General features: G+C 27.6%; 1 protein-coding gene across 3 annotated transcripts in view; it reads left to right on the forward strand.

Moving 5' to 3' along the window:
* LOC142322831 (uncharacterized) overlaps positions 1-18,119 on the forward strand; it is a 34,537-nt gene that overhangs the window by 484 nt on the left and 15,934 nt on the right. For 2 of the 3 annotated variants that reach the window (XM_075361901.1, XM_075361902.1), the window contains exons 1-5: positions 1,770-1,861; positions 3,779-3,841; positions 9,881-10,081; positions 15,065-15,198; positions 17,941-18,063. In XM_075361901.1, the coding sequence (XP_075218016.1) occupies positions 1,781-1,861; positions 3,779-3,841; positions 9,881-10,081; positions 15,065-15,198; positions 17,941-18,063 (602 nt within the window). In that variant the 5' untranslated portion in view covers positions 1,770-1,780. Of the gene's footprint in view, positions 1-1,769; positions 1,862-3,778; positions 3,842-9,880; positions 10,082-15,064; positions 15,199-17,940; positions 18,064-18,119 lie in introns of those variants that run through there. The other variant, XM_075361903.1, reaches the window with a different exon arrangement.

Below are 18,119 nucleotides of genomic sequence, written 5' to 3' on the forward strand. Positions count from 1 at the left end.
CCTAAAGTAACCACATTCTGTTCTATAATTTTTACAGTGGTTAGAAAACCGTTACTCTTGTTTAGGAGATACAAATGACTCCCAACTTAAAGTTGGCAGATTTTATTTTGAAATAATACAAGTAGTACACTAATCCATCTGAAATGGTAGCCACCTTCACTAAGAAATAAACAGCTTTTTTCCACATAGAAATAATTGCCTTTTGTTATAAATTTTTGCCATTGTGCACTTATGTGAAGAACTTGACACCTTATGCAGTTTTCCTGCTTTAGATTTTCTGCATTTTAATGAAATTTATACAAACCACTTGCCAAAAACTGATTTGCCCAAATTAGACAAACTGATTTCACGTATTTAATGAAATTTATAGGTACTTATTGGTTTTTAAGACTAGGAAGTTTACTGATATAAAGATTTCATTTTGTGCATAGTGAGTTGGAATGAGTGCAAGTTGAGATTCTGTAAAAACTGGATCTGTTTTCTTATACATCTTAAATGTGATTGTTATAAACGATCCCGTTTTGAACTGTAAGTTTACCTTGTGAAGAAAAATTTATGATTTTTTGCAAGTAGGATTTAAAAATTAAAAGATATTTATTTTTTAATAAGTTTATTGTATCTGTTATACAAAAAAAATTATTTCTTTTATAATAAAGTTAATTGATTTTAGTTGCATTATTTTACATAAATAGAGTATTTGTAATATTTTATAATTTTTAAAAATGGCCGCCCCCTGTTGTGCAGATATTTTAGAAATTAGTAGCAAAGTTAATGCTTATTAATTATTTATTTGAATTTGTAAAGTAGGAGTTTAGCCTACTCTACAAAAACTTACGCAGTTACATTTTCTATAAATACCAGGGGAGTTTCTAACTGATCCTTAATTTTTAAATAATAGCTACTGAAATTTTGGTTACCCCGCTAAACTAAAATGTTAATTATTATTAAATAACATCATGCTGCAACCCATTTTTTTTGCATCTGTTCTGATTAGTTCTAACAGATTTAATTCTGGGTGGTACATGTTAAGCCTTAAAACATCATGTCTATGTAAACAGATAGGTAACAATTTTGTGGCAAATTCTTTATTAGATTTTTTATTTGCTTGATTATTTCAACAACTATGATTTAAATAATTTCTTTTGAAATGAGATATTTTTTTGTGCAGCCAGTTTAACATAATTTCGTTTCTGTTATTTGTACCTTGTGGTTTTTCAAACTGTACAGAGTGTTATAATATAATAGGTCTTTGTGGAACATAAGGAACATTTATGCAGCCAGTTTGAATAATATGTAAAGTTCTTATCATGATGGTAGATACCCTTACTTCAACAGTAGCTTTCCACATTGTCAAATATTTAAAAATGATACCCATATTTCTGCCATCATCTAGTACAACTGTCCTTATCCTTAAACCAACAGTTTTTCAAACTTTTTTTGTTATTTTTCTTATTTGACCAACCTTTGTTTTGATAATGTTAGCCATGTAGATGTATTATCCCCGTATATAGAAATTGCCTTCCTTTGGTAATATCAGACTTTTTTTTTACATAAACAATTATTTATGGTACTACACATGATGTCATTTTGTTAACATAGGATTTTTGGATGAAATTTTACTTCATTTAAATCCTTTGATATACAATACACAGTAATGCTTGGCTTGAATTACAGAAAGTATTTTCATTAGCTAGTTTTTCTATAACTTATTTAAAGTTTGTGTAGATTTCTTTTGTGTATAAAAATTATTTTCTGTTAATCAGATTTTTCAGTACCAGAAATGGATTTTGATCGTACAGGAAATTTCTTTATTGCAAAAAGCAATAAATCTTCTGAAACTGTTTTTTCTTCCTTTTTTTATGTAAGTAATTCATTGTTGCACTGAAAGATTTATAAATTTTTAGTTTATTTTGTTGAGAATTTAATCACATCAGCCTCTATTTTTCAAGTTTAACTGCAAAGTACTTTAAGATACTCCAGTTTTAGATATTTAGGTTCTGTTTCATAGCGTTTGAAATTCAAGAATATTTAATAAAATTTTCACTTAATGTATTTATTTACATTTGCTCTAAACACACCAAACACTTATTTACACACTACACACCTGAATAGACACTATCATGCTCTGTACATAGTATATATTGATATATAATTTTTCATTTAATTGGATCTGTAAGTGTATTGAAAAATTTGGAAAAATTGCATTAATTAAGCATAATTTTTTTTCTGGAAACCAACTTCTGCAGGCTGGAATATTACTACATAATTGATTTATTACTCAGATTAAATATTTTTTTTTTTTTTTTATAAAATCTCATCATCATAATTCAGGCCTGTGACTGCTTTTGTTATGAGTAAATCAAAAGACGTGTATTTTAATAATTCCAAGGTTATACAAATTGTATTAGTCATCATTAGTAAAGCTCTTTTTTTTAACATTATTCATGTACAAAATATACATTTATGTTATACATTATAAGATAAACAAAATAAAAAGTAAACAATTTTTCAATGTTTTTAAACTTTTGAAATCCTGTTAGGTGAATATTTTTTAATGAATTGTGTAATATGACAAAGGAAAGAAATTTTCTCTGGGAGTACAAAAAGTATTATTTTTTAGAATTACTATTATGATATTTGATTTTCTTATGAAAATCTGTTATGTATGGCTGATGTAGAATTATTTGAAAATACAAAAAAATCTGTATTAAATATATATATATATATGTGTGTGTGTGTGTGTGCTTTATTAAATTATTTAGTATCTATTATCAAGCAATGTAGCTTGTGTTAAATTTGGATGACAGTTTGCTGTTCAGGGCAGAATTATTACATAATGCATATCCTTTTATCCATTGTTGCCTATATAATCTCGCTTCAGACTGATCTTAATTTAAGAAAAATATAACCTTAACACATGAAAATAAAAATATTTACGTAATTTATTAAGTCTTAATAATTGAAACAGAACAAATTATTTTTAAGCATTAGACTAAAAATGTAGAGAATAACAACAATTAAAGGGTTACCTAGATGTGTCTTCATTTTATAACATGTAATAGAATACTGTGGTCAGTATCCGATCCACTTTTTGGAGTTAGCAAAAAGAGTTCAATGGTTTTGGCATAAATTTACTCACTGATTATAGACATTCATATAATTGTAATAATTAATTAAAGTTTAAAACTAGTTGGCCTTCTTGATTGTTAAACAATCATAATGTGTAATTACTAAGGAATAGTATTTTTTTAAAAATGAATTTACATTAAAGAAAAAAAATGACAATTGCAAAATAATAATTTACTAAATAAACAATACTTATAAAACCCTATGAAATAATATTCCTATATGTTTATAAAATTTAAAAATTGGTTGACTAAAAAGCATGCAGTATTACTTTAGACAACTCCATTCTATTAAAACAATCTTTTAAAATGATTGCTACATTAACTGTTGCTGGAAATTTCTTTAATGAGAAATCTCTGATAACAGTATTTTTGTTAATGACAGTTGACCAACAGCTTCTAAAATGGTACTGCATAGTTTTAGTGCATAATCATCCATTATGTTAATTTTGTAAATATAAATAGAAATTCTTTTTTTCTCATTTAGATTCTAGTGAAATGTTTATTTTGTAAATGATTTTTGAGCAGTTTCTGTTTTTGAATTTGATATATTGTTTGCATTTATCCTTTTTTTACTTTATTAAAATCTTTTTTTGCTTTGTGTTAATGTACTGAACTTCCTTTATTAACTGTATTATAATTTTATTTTTTAGGATGATGGACAAAATGTTGAATCAGATACAAATTACGATCATGTTACTATGGATATGAGCGAGGTAAATACTGTAAAAGTGCCTTAACATATTTTATTATAGACTTGTCTTTATTTTAATTAAACTTCAATATACTATTTTTATATTAACAGTTTTAATTTCTTTGAATTTATGTTATTAATGTAATTAAGATACCCTTGAAAGAAAATCCATACGTGTTGATATTAATGAAATATGAGAATTTTGAATATGAGGACTAGATTTTATTTAAATCATATATCAGTAATCTTGATTAAATGCAGGTCTAGTAAGTCCATGCTGTGGAAAATCTGAGTAATTGAAAATGTTGAAAAATATAATTTAAGCCTTTATGTAATAATAGTAAGAACTATATGAACAAGCATATGTAATTCCATGTTCGCCTTAGTGTTGAATGCTTGAACACACTAACTTTTTATTGTTACTAAAGAACAGACTATGTCTTGTATATTAAAAAAGGCATATTTAACAGTATAACTCTATTCTTAGAATCATTAAATTATGAAATGTTAATTCCTGACATTATTAAATAGAAATATATTTAACAGCTTTTTCTTCTTTTTTTCCTAAATCTACAGCTGAAATTTTTAAACTAAACAGTACAATAATCTATCCAAACTGTTCAATAGTTGTGAATTATGCTAAATATATAGATAGCATTCTTATCTATATTAATGTTAATATTTAAGTTACATGTAGAGTAAAATTTTTGTCTTTTTAGAAGATAAATTTTTATGGGATAAATAAATTGATCTCATTTGCAACAAGATCAAATTATACTGTTCCTCTTTGAATCAGTTTTAATCAGTACTAATCTTGGCATTATTATATGTTTCAAGATAAATTTTAAGTTTAATTATTAAAGATTATTAAAAAAAAAAAATTAACGCAACTGCAGTAGTTAATATGGATTATAACCAATTTTTTCAATGGTTGACCTTGATTCTTCCAGGCAAGAGCTGGAATAGTTCCTTTTTGTCATCTGTATAATTTTTTTTCGGGACGGAGATGGAAATACATTTATGCACAAAGTGTCGGACTCCTGCTGGTGGTCTAATCCAACCGCCATGAACAGACTACCAACTAAAACCACCCCCCTTTGGAATAAACCTATGCATCCCGGGGTCACCCTGAGGCATTACTTCGAGATGTATAGTCCCCCTTACGAGCTCACTCATACCAACAACACGTCTTGAATGCTCCAGACCACATAATACACTTATAACCTGTTGTGAAACATTATGAAGGCGATAGGCATGACATGACAACCAGCCAACAAGGTGTGCAACGACCTTACCATTAACCTGGACAGAAAGGTGAACAGCATCAACGTGGCATTAACCTTCAATGCGAAAGGCGAACACTATGTTTTCTAATAATCTTATTCCTTCAAAGAAAATAAAATACTGCTCTTGAAACGTCACGAACGAGGGCAGGATGTGAAATGAACAAAGCAATGACGATCTTTCAATTAAGATCATCCTCTAATTTTTTTCTTCAATTTTATTTATTTATTTTTTATATATATATATAAAATCCACAATGAGAATCCACGACTCCTTGCCTTTATAATATAAGCCTAGCCTAAACATATACTAACAGTGATTATATAATATTTCTAATAAAGCGAAATGCCCTTCCAATAAACAGACAAAACTTTAATAAATTCATTTAAGTGTGTATAATCAAATGATCATAGCATTAATCAAATAGAATCACTAACCTAGCATGAAACATCAGTGAAATATATTTAATAATATGGTCACAACACATATAATCATAACGCAATCGTATAGTCATAAAAGTGAAATCACAAAACTAGTAACACGTCGATGTATTGTGACTAATAGCAGTCTGCAACTCAACATATTTCTTACCGTCAACCTTATTGGTAATTATTGATAAAACTGTGCCTCCTCCTCCTCCGTTTTCTTTTCCACGACTGCCCTGATAAACTTGACCATGACAGCCCAGGATGTCTCACTTCTTAGCATTGTCTCTCTGATACTATCCGGAGGGACCCACTTCTTGGACTACCTGCATTCTCAGAAGCTCCCATCTAAGGCAACTCAACATATTTCTTACCGTCAACCTTATTGGTAATTATTGATAAAACTGTGCCTCCTCCTCCTCCGTTTTCTTTTCCACGACTGCCCTGATAAACTTGGCCATGACAGCCCAGGATGTCTCACTTCTTAGCATTGTCTCTCTGATACTATCCGGAGGGACCCACTTCTTGGACTACCTGCATTCTCAGAAGCTCCCATCTAAGGCACACATTCTGAGGCACACATTAATAAAGTGCAGCAATTTAAAATTTCTAAAATTCATCAGCCTTTCTGGCAGAATGGTAACATCTCTGTTTCACCTGCAAAGGTTCAATGTTTGAATCCTATTCAGAACTAACAATTTTCAAATGAAACAAATCTCATCTTAATTACCATTTACAATTCCTTAAGTTTCCTGTGATAATTAATCAATAAAAACTCAATTTTAAAACATAAATAAACATTGTTAATGACGAATTGCAGTTACTACAGTACTGAATGCAAATTCATTAAGTTACAAAGGTTCAGCTATATGAGTACATAGTAGTGCAATTTTATATTACATGTTTTTAATCCTAAAAGTGCCACAGTTGCTGGAAGTGACCATTATCAGAACTTGTGTACTGCCAAAATTAGCCATAATATTAGATAATATTAGGCCTGTGCAAATGCAGTTCAGTTTAGACTCTTGAGTCCTCAGGTGAAAACGAGGAATCTGGTGATTCTGATGGTTTGAAAGTAGAAGTTATGAGATGACATAAGCAAATCGTGTATTATGGAACGACCCAGATTGCAACCTAAACAATTTTGTCTTTGACAGATGGCCAGGTACTAATCATAATCTTATTTCTAAGCGTTCTGGTGATCTGCCAGTTAATTTTCCTGAATGATGATATTTGTAACTGATTAGTTCTAACTGATTATAATAGTTATAGAAACTAATAAATATGCAGTGCAGAAAATTATATTAGGGACTTTGAAAAGTAATGTTTAAAACAATTCCATATTAGCCCAGTAGAAAGATTTTGAACTGCTAGAAATCAAAACATTTGTAGGGTTTTTGATGTGGATGAGTTCGGATAATAAGCATAAAATAAAAATTACTGGTTCTGTTTAATTCTGTATAAAAATAATTTTGTTAATATATGTAATTGGCCTAGATGTAGATTTGAAGCCATTCTAAGTATATTCCATTTTTCGAATGAATTATTCCCTGTTGGGGATATGTTGTACAAAATATCTGCAATTGTAGAGAAACTGAATTATTTATTTTATGAGGCGTTTACTCCTGGGATCAAGTTTGTATAGATGTATCTTTGGTACTTTTAAGAGGTAGGGTTATATTTTTATAGTACCTCAAGACAAAAAGACATAAATATAGCATAAGCATTTTTAAATTATGTACCACTGGTGGATATACTTGCCGTTTAAAAATTTACACTGATAAAGAGGTAATGTTATGAAATAGGTCTGTCACTGAAAATGTTGTAATGACACTAATGGAGCCTTATTTAGATTCTGGGAAAGAATTGGTAACAAGCAATTTCTGGACTTCTGTAGAACTTGCTGTGATTCTTAATAACCAAAGAATTCTCTAACTGATGCCCTTCATAGAAATAGGAAGGAAACATATACCAAAAACAATCGCTTTTATCTTCAGCCAATAGGAAACTCAAAATGGAGGGATGGTTATTTTGCAAAATAAAAACAAAGTTACTTGGAAAATGGAAGGATAGATGTCCTTTTCTTAATTACTAAGTCTGTATTACAAATGGCACCAGCCCAAACAAAACATGGATATATTGTACAGAAGCCATCAACAATTGTCAGTTACAATGAAAGCAAGGCTTTCATAGATTTGTCAGAGCAGGTGGCTGCATATAACTCACCTCTTCGACAGTGTGAAGTGGCACAGGAAGACAGCATATGAGTTACTCTTAAATATTGCTACTGCTAATACTTGCATATTATTTCAATTAACAATTGGAAATAAAACAAATAACATTCCAAGAAAAGGTTGTCATTGGTTTATGCCCAAATATAAAAGTTTCTGACGCAATTTAACATCCATGAACGTGTTTAACCTTTGCAGATCATGTAGCCTTGGAACTGGTTATGTACGGTGTCAGTTTTAAAATGCTGTTACAAAATAATTTTATATGGCATCAAGTCAGTTATTTTTTTTTTATATTCACAAAGGAATCAGTTTTATTACACATTTTGAACGACGTTTAGACGATGTAAAATGTTTTATTTAGACTAGAAAGAATATGACCATTTTTTTCTCAGAAATGTGCTTGTGTGTGTGACTTGTGTATTATAATTGATATGAGGTTTACGGATTTATTTATTATTTAAAAAAATAGCTTATCTTACTAGCAACATATCGATGTATTGAAACACATAATAAATTATGATATAGGGCACACAAAAAAAAGAAGGAATTTGTGATCATAAATACGTCACTTTTACTTGAGGTCTATAAATATCTTTTCAGACAAATGATATCGGTAAACATGTAACACATATTGATTCGTAATGAATAACAGTATACAGTAAAAATGGTTTTTTGTCAATCTGAATAGCCTTTTGAGTGGTGGGAATTTTATAAAACGTAGTTTTCTGAATCTACTTTCACTTATACTAACATATGTTACTAATCTGTGATTTATGACACGGGCTTTTCATCATATTTTGCCCAATTTTCAACCAGTTTGCTTGAAAGTATTATTTTTTAAATCAGCAAACTATGTTTCATAAACACAAAGCAAAAAAATTCACTAAAAAAAAAACGCGGTAGAAATGCGAAAAAAAAATTCTGCAATTAAATTATCGTAATTTTTGTACTGTTTCAATTTTTTTTTTGTTACAGGAATAAAAAATATCCGATCGTAACAGTTTTTTTTGTCAGAATCTGTTAAATCTCTTTAATATACTGTAATTTTTTGAAATTTTTTTCACAAGAGGGTAGCATAAGACTATGAAGGGAGGCAATCAGATACCAACATATTTTCTCAGAGCGCTAATCAACCGCGGATCATTGTGATGTGAAAAGGTTAAGGTAAACGAACTGGTGTAATGTATGTTACAACAAAATGACTAATTACTTTGGAAGAAATAATGCAGTCAGACATGCAAAAAGAATAATTACCCACTGCCCAGGTTGCCCAGAAACCAAACTTATGTGCTCCTAGTGCTTCTCAAACCATTCTGTGGTGTTGAAAAAGTAAATTACAAAAAAATAATTGATATAAAAAATAATTTTAATTGAAGAATTATCATAGTTTATAAATAAATACTTAAGCCTTTGTTACATCAATAGTGTTTTGCCAAATATTGCAGAAGAAAACAATGAACTTTATCAAATTTTGGTGAATAAAATAATAATAATAGATATTATTTATTATAATAGAGAATATATTAACTACTTGCTTCACTGTCACCAACTCTTGACAATGTCTAGATTTGGTATGGGCAGGTTCCAAAAATATGAAAACAGAATTTAATTTACCCTTGTACAACCTGTGCAGAAAAGGACACACTAAAATCTTAATTATTTTTTTAGTAAAATGTAAAAAACATTAAGAATTAATTTAAAACATGTTTTCATTTAAAATTTTGAAAAACATTAATCCAGGTTAGGGGGAAAAGTCTTCTCAAAGTAGGCCAGTAGCCAACTTGTGAAACAGACCTAACCTGTGTTAATTATATTTTTATTTTATTCTTTAAAGTATAATCTCTATTATATTCTTTGAACTTAATAGAAATTATGTTTCTGTCAAATAGAATAAATATAAAATATTTAGTTTATTAAATAGAAATTATATTTCTATTAAATTTTAGTTTTTAATTATTCTTTGAATTGTTAATTATATTACTACTGTTAAAATGCTACTATGCTATAAAGAAATAGAACGCTTTGTTTAATGTTGCTAGTAATTATTATTTGCTTATTGTTTGAGATAAAGTAAATAATTAAAGAGCTTTAATAAATATCTGGAATGTTATCTTTCAGGATTCATCCTCATCAGTGAACAGTAAACCTCAGATTGTTACTGATCGTGTTAGTCGTGATCCATTTAGTGGTGAAATTGGCACTGAGGAAGCTGCTGGAGAAGGTGATAAATCTTCAGGTTTCAGTTCTTCAGATTCATGTTGTTCATCAAGAGACAATGATTTTTCATCATTAAGGGAAAAACTTTATAAAAATAAACAGGTTATTTTTATATTGTGAATTATTTTTCAGTTTACTTATTTGAAGTGTATAGTTATTTTATTTTTTATATAATTAAAAAAAAAAAAAATAAAAAAAATATATATATATATATATATATATAAAAGATTTTGTTAAATGTTTTTATATTCATTGATTTATTATATTTATTAATAACAACTACTGAAGCCCTACAAATCAGAAATGGAGAGAAGTCCTCACATACACGCATGTGCATCAATTGTTATAAATCAAGTTATTGAACTTATAAAAATTTTAATCTATTGTTTATGTTTCGCCCCACTCTGTATCATAGCTATATGTATACATTATTTCGTGGAGAAAGGAAGAGCTATCTATGAGTTCTGACTAAACAAGCTGTACAGATATCTCCGGGAATTATGTATTACCATAACTTATCTGCATTATTATTAATTTTGTTGAGATTTTTCTGTGAATTCTGATTGTCTGGGCCCATGATGAACACCACTATGAGCATTTAACCCCTTTAGTGAATTTTATTAAGTTGTGTCATCGTACAGTTATTATAATTTTGTTAAACTTTTATTAATTTTTGCAGTACAATTTTGTAATTTTCCATCATTATTTTGAATGTACAATGGCTAAAATTAATCATAACCCATGACATTAGAATTAAATATATTAAATGTGTAACACATCTTTTCAATTTAGTTATTTTTAAGATGAAATATATGTATTTTATTTGGTTGTATTAACTGTTAAAAAGATTTAACATACTTATATTTAAGAATAGCAGTCATTCTAAAAGTTAGCAACAACCTATTTTTATTTTCATTCTATAACAGTCCTTGGTAATAAGATTATTATTAATAACCTATTATTTATTAAAATAAATAAAATTAGTTAATGAATTGTCGTTTAATTAAAAGGTACTTAGGTGTAATTTATTTATGCTAGTAGAGTTTTCTTTTATTACTTTTTTTTTTAAATTTATGTATAAATTGTGTTTAAATAAATAATATTATTTATTTAAGAATTATATTAATTTTTAAAAATTTGATATTCAAATTAAAAAAAAAAATATTATACAATGTTGGGATGGCAAATTTTTATTGACATATAAGTGAGATGGATCAAAATTAATCATCCTAGGTTCTGTACTATTTCCTTTTATTATATAAATAAAACTGATTTTTTTTGTGTAAAGTATTTTAAAGATTGTTATCTTTGTTGTTCTGTCAGTGAAATTTCTATAATAAATATCTCTTTCTAAGTCTATTTGCTAATAATAAGAAAAATCATAATATATATGTTATTTATTTTTTATTTTATTTTTAATAATTAAGATAGTATGCTAAATAAAATCTATATCATTGGACACATCCTTATTGGGTTTTGACAGTTTGTGTTTATTTTTATGTTTGTTTATTAAATTCTAATTGCAGTGCTATTCTTTAGTGTATGTAATATCTAAAGGCGGGTCTATACTACACTATGGCATCCTCTGTACTGCTGTTATCATCACTCAATGACTTCTCACACCAGCAGCCAAAGTAGTGTATTTCAAAAGTCACATCAATTAATTTGCAATGACTTGCATCATATCTAATTATGATGTTACTGTTATAGTAAAGAAATATGTTCTGGTAATTTTTTATTACAAATAAAATTATTATGCCTAATATTTTGTTCAAGATGTATATGAAGTAATTTATTTATTTATTTCTTGAAAGTATGTTAAACTAAGGTTTTGCTATAAATAAAGTTACAATGAGATAATACAAAAGTATTTGAAATGAGTTGTTTATTTATTATAGGCTATAATGTTATGATTTTCTTTGATATGGCGTAGTTACTTATGAAAATTATTTCTCAATAGCATGTGCACACCAATAACTAATATTCTTTTGAGCTTTGTAGGCCTACAAAACTACAAAATAAAAACATTAAATTGTACAAAAAATACGTCAATAAAGTGTTAAAGAAATGTGAGTAAAAGTAATATAATTATAATTGTTATAAAACAAATTATGATTACTACAGAGATATTAAGTTCATACTGTAATAAACAGAAAATTAATTTAATTAATTAAAATGTTAATTCATACTATATTTTATAAATGCAGAATGTAAAATGATTTTACACAAAATAATTTACATAGCAGCTCAAATAAATAAATAATAATTAAAACAACAAATTTAAATAAATAAATAATAGCAAAAATAAATGAATATGGTAGAATAAACAATAATAAAAGAATAAAAATAATAATAATAAATACAAACAATATCATTTGGAGTTCTTAATTTTATGACAATCAGGAGCATGTGTTCTACACGTCGGTTTATAGTAGTGGTGTAGAGGAGCCCAGTAGAGGCAGCTGGTAAGGAGGATTCATCTTTAGATTTTACATATACTGTAACTGAGAAAATACATATATTTCGTATTGTGTCTAAAAATTTTTAATATGAATGTACTTATGCCTCTTACTCAAGTAAGGACCTCTCCCTCTCTGTATATATATATATATATATATATATATATATATATATACACATATATACATACACACACACACACACACACACACACACACACACAAGGATTTTCCAGAAAGTAAAAACTGTTTTTGCATTATAATAAGTTTATTGTATTTTTTTAAACTTTAATATAGGTATCATAATTTACATTTTTTAAGCTATTTTTCCATATAATCACCTCCTAATTTCAAGCATTTATCAAATCATGGTACTAGTTTTTATTTGCCATTGTCAAACTAGTCTGTTGCCAGTCCATTAAGCCACTCGTGGAACAGCTCTCTTGACATTATCATTACTTTGATAGCAGTTCCTACCAAGAAACTATAATCACTAGGTTCAGAAATTTATCATTAAATTTGTGTAATGTGGTTCTCTTTAAGATATCTATGATTTTGCTCTTTCAGTTCAGAGATGAGAGTAGGGAGGACATCCTTAGTGTTGCTTGTGATGAAAAGATGTTCTCCCTGCTGTAAATAAAAGACACAAATTCCTTATTTTTTCTTCGTTCATTACACTTTCACCACATACAGTTTAATGACTTAACAGATTACACAGTTATCTGTGTAAGCTGGTAAATGACATTGTCACCATATATAAATATATAGTAATTTGACAATGAATTCCCATAGGACGAACAATTTGCAGATTCAAAAAACATATGACCAATCTTATCTCACAGTTGGCGAGACTTTCAATTTTTTTATTCGTTATAAAAACACGAAGTCATTCCCATGTCATAGTACAGTTATGAAATTTCATGCAGCACCAGCAGAACAACTTAGATCCACTGGCTTTGACCCATTGTTGTGAGTTTGCACAAATCTCAACAAATTTGGGCATCGCATGCAATACGCAAATGATTCTTACTTTCTGGATGACCTACATATTTATTTATTTTTAATGTTCTGATTCTTTTTTTATGTATATTCATCGTAGATTAATGTTATCAATTTACTTCAGTTGATCTTAAAAAGTCTAGAGACTTTTCAGTCTCAAGTAAAATGTTTCTTTGGGTTCTTTAGCCCTATGCGAATGCTAATGACAACAAATTAGATGTTTGATTCCCTGGTTTTATTACAAGTCTCCCATTATAAGATGTCAATAGGTGCTGTGACAGAGTGGCGACTGTGTAGTGGGGCTAGAAAAGTTTTAAAAACATTGTTGTAACATACAAATTAAATGTTACATTGATGTCATCAGCATATTATTTATTTAAAATTATTATTATGTTAATCATTCTTATTATCTTACTCAGTAGATGGTTATCTACAGTTCCAGAACATGGCTATATGAATATGAATCACTATTAAATAAGCTGTAATATATTTCTATTTTATTATGAATTAGGTATCAGTTAAGTCATTGTTCTATTAGTTGAGAGCTGACCCAGAGTTTATTAAAATTATTTGTGCCCTAATCAAAATGGAGTCTTTAATGACTTTTCTGTTCATTTAATTTTTTTTTTTTTGAATATTTTTTAAAAGTTTTCCATAATTTCTTACACGATACTTACAGTGTTGTTATATTATCTTTGAATAAATCTAGTAGCATTTTTCATCTTCCATGAATCTAGAAATTTTACTTTTAGTGAACTAAAATATTAAAAAAATGCATGGCCAAAGCAAAGAAATTATATACAGTGTGCAAAAATTTATTGTAGAAGAAGCAATTCTCAGCAAAAATAAAAAATCAGATGTCAATTTTCTTTTTCCATTGCAGCAAATTCATCCTTGTTACAGTAAAGAGATCTGTGTATCTGTCAATGCAAAAGCTTACATAAAGGAAACTAATGGGATATTTTCAGATAAAGGGGGACTGTCGAGTTTCAATACTTCATGTAAAAGTTACAAGAGAGAGAAATTCATAGTAATGTTTAGCAGTTTTAATTCAGCCATTTGGAGAAACGTATACAGTTTTCACTTGACTGAGAAAACAGTACTAACTTTAAAGAAGTTATAAATTAAACTTGATCTAGGGTAGCAAGAGAGAGAAATAAGTTTAAGGACTGTATTAAATGATTTAATATTTAAGTGGGTAATGACACATTAGTAATAGAAAATTGTTGCTCAAAAGAGGATATTACCATGAAAAGGAATTACTTAAAGTCATCAAAAATTTTACTAAATCTAAATTTGTTAAGAAAGAAAGTATTGGTGGCTTAAAGAACTTCTAAATCATTTTTTTAGTTAGTTTTCAATGTTATGAATAAAAAACTCCATTTTTTGAGTTGAACCTGTTTTAAGATCTTTTATAAACATTTTATTTCTGTTTTTAATTACATTTTATTATTAAAACATCACTTGTATCTGGTTATTTCATAGACCAATAATGTGTTCATGAGTTTAGATATAAGGATTTATAAAATTATTTTCCATGTGATATGTATTATTATTATTATTTTGTAAGAAGAGATAAGTTAGGTGGTATTTTACCAATTTATATTTAAATTTTTTTAATTTACAGGCAAAAAGTGATAAATCTAGTTCAGAATCTAAATCTCATTCAAGTGACAGATACTATGACAATAAATTAGATAGCTGTAAAAAACAACTGCACCAAAAATCACTACATACAAAGACTTCATCAAAAGATTTAAGGTAATTTTTCCTTTATTATTAACTAGAATAAAAATGATTTATAAGTGGTTGTAAATTGATTTTAGTCTTATTTTATTGCCTTTTGTTTTTTTTTTTTGCCTTTTTTTGTCTTTTTTTATTTTATTGATTTTTAGTCTTATTTTTCTTGCTTTTATTTAGAGAAGTGTTAATTCTTTGTAATAAGTATTAGATTCTGGATTAATTGCACTGCAGTTTAACTCTGACTATGAAACATTTTATATGAGTTGGGTTGGTTAATTTAAAAACTTTATTCATAGTAAGTTAAAAAAAAAAAAAGAAGACACTAATGTATATAATTTCCCTTAAAAAGGAAATAATCTTTCATCGAAATAAGGAATTTTGAATAGATACATATTATCAGTCTAAAATGAAAACATTTTTATCTCATTGTATAGTATACTTAGTTATGTTTTTCTAAATATTTTTGCTTGATGTACTTCCATAGCATTTAATGGTTTTAGCAGAACCTTTTGATAATGTACTTTATGACACCATGACTGTAAAAGAACTTTTAATTTTGAATGATATCTTTTGGTTACTTTTTAGAACCAGGAAATATGTCAATGACAGATTTTATCATCGTAGCCAATATGATGACAGGACTTAATAAAGTGACTCGGTATTAGCAAATCTGCCTGTGGGATTGTCCATTTCCTAGATGACGGCCTCCTACTCCTAAAATCTATAATAGAAACTTCTCTCTGTAACTTAGTGGAGTAGATGTATTCAGTTTCATATCAAACATTATGTGTTTTAATACTGTATACAGAATTTATGTGTTTTTTCATGCAGGCCAGCTACAAATACTAGTTTTTATTTTATCTGTAACCGATATTTACCCAATTATGCCGAATCCAAATAAACAGGATTTTATGATGCTAATACAATGAAACTATAGTATTAGAGTACATTAGAGTTAATTTTTTATGATATAATACATTTGCAGTTTTTGTCACTTACATATTTTTTTATCTTGTCTGTTCCTATCAATATGTTTAAAAACACTGACATGATTGTAATGAAGGATGCTGATGGAAACTTTTATTTTAACCTATTACTGGATTATATTTTTCTGATTTTTTTCTTCACTTCTCTACCAATTTCTTGATGAAACTTCCACCTTTTAATATTTTCTCTCTTTTTAGAATCCTTGTTTTAGTGTAAATCTTGAAAAAATCTTAAGATGTAAAAATTAAAAAAAAAAATTAGTGAAATTTGGAATGGGTGCTTGCTTTACAATCTTTCTGTAATAATAGTCATTTAATGCTTGTATTTTATTTCACAGTACACTTAAAAGAAAATGATAAAAATTTTTAAAAAACCGCATTTGTCTAAAGTTGAAGCCCACTTTATGAAATTCTAGTATAACATTGCCCTTCTTTAAATGAACATTTTTTTACTGTTTATGGATTGTTTTCTTAATTAATGGTTTTATTTTGTTATTGATGTTCATTATGAAAATTATTATAATTAAATTTTGGAATAAAGTTGTCCTTGTACAGTTTTTTCTTAATAATAATCAACAGTTCTTGGAGCAGGGCACCGAGATCTGCAGTATGGTCTGAAGCATGTAGGCAAAGCTACTTATTTAGTCGATAGTACTAAGCTACTTATTATAGTACTATAGTATTATAGTACTATAGTACTAAGCTACTTATTAGTCGAATTTAGTCGATAGGATCTGGAGTATTATTAAGTTACCTTTCAGCTTTTCTTTCAGGTGTATTTATTATTGGATCAATTTATTATTTTTGCTAGATTTTACTTAAAATATTGTTTCTATTGTCTGTGTTATTCGTGCTAACTATTTCTGGTTTATTCATGTTTTTATAATACAATGTGTGTTAATTTAATTTTTTTCTGAACTTTCATAAACAAAGTTTTTAATTTAGTGCATTTAAAACTATTTTAATTTTTTTAACATCATTAAATACTCATTTATGTTTTCAAGCACTGTTTTTCAACCACTATGCTGTGAAGAGCCACTAGTTCCCAGGAATGGAAGGAGCATGAAAAATGGCTAATAAGACATCAGGCACAAGGTTACATCAATCTGCTCATTCTTTTGTAATTAATTACATTATGATTTTTTTTTCAATTTTTTCTTTAATAAAAACGTTGTGTGTGTATGTGTGTATATACATATGTATGTGTGTCTGCTGACAATTAATTTCTTTACTATGGGAAATTAAGATAAAAAAAATATCATTAGCACTTCATGAGCATCAAGAGGTTGAAAAACATTGTTTTAGAGATGAATATAAAATTCCTAGACCAAAACTGTATCATAGATAATTTTAATATATGATCTTGAACTAATATTTTAGAATATAAATGTTTTTCTTTTTATTTAAAAAAAAAATATTATTTTGATGGTATAAAATATATGATCATCATTGTTGAATAAAAATAGCAGTAATAATTGTTCATTATTTGTAACTTTAATTCACATATGACAGAGGAATTATTTGATTTATGACAGAAGCTACTTTAAATTATTGAAATCAATATTATTGACTGAATATTTTTCACATTGTTTTATTTTATTTTTATTGGTTTACTACTATGAATGTACTTAAATTAATATTTCTCATCTAATCACCTCAATAATTAAATAATTCAAAGTTTTATATAATTTAACAGTGAAAGAATTGTTTCATTTACACATTACAATATTTAAAAATCCATATAATAATGTTTTTTGGCCTATTTTTTATATAGTGGTCTGGATAGTGAGGAAGCTGATAGTGAAGAAGATGATATGGAAGCATCAAAATATAGAGATAGACAAGGGCGAATTAAAGATAGAGACAGGAAAAGACATCGTTCTCGAAGTAGAGAAAGGTATGGGAGTTGTAAATTTGTTGATAATTTTCATATTATTAATTCAGTTACGGATT

This window comes from Lycorma delicatula, chromosome 4, assembly GCF_047948215.1.
Source record: "Lycorma delicatula isolate Av1 chromosome 4, ASM4794821v1, whole genome shotgun sequence".
NCBI classification, from domain to species: domain Eukaryota; kingdom Metazoa; phylum Arthropoda; class Insecta; order Hemiptera; family Fulgoridae; genus Lycorma; species Lycorma delicatula.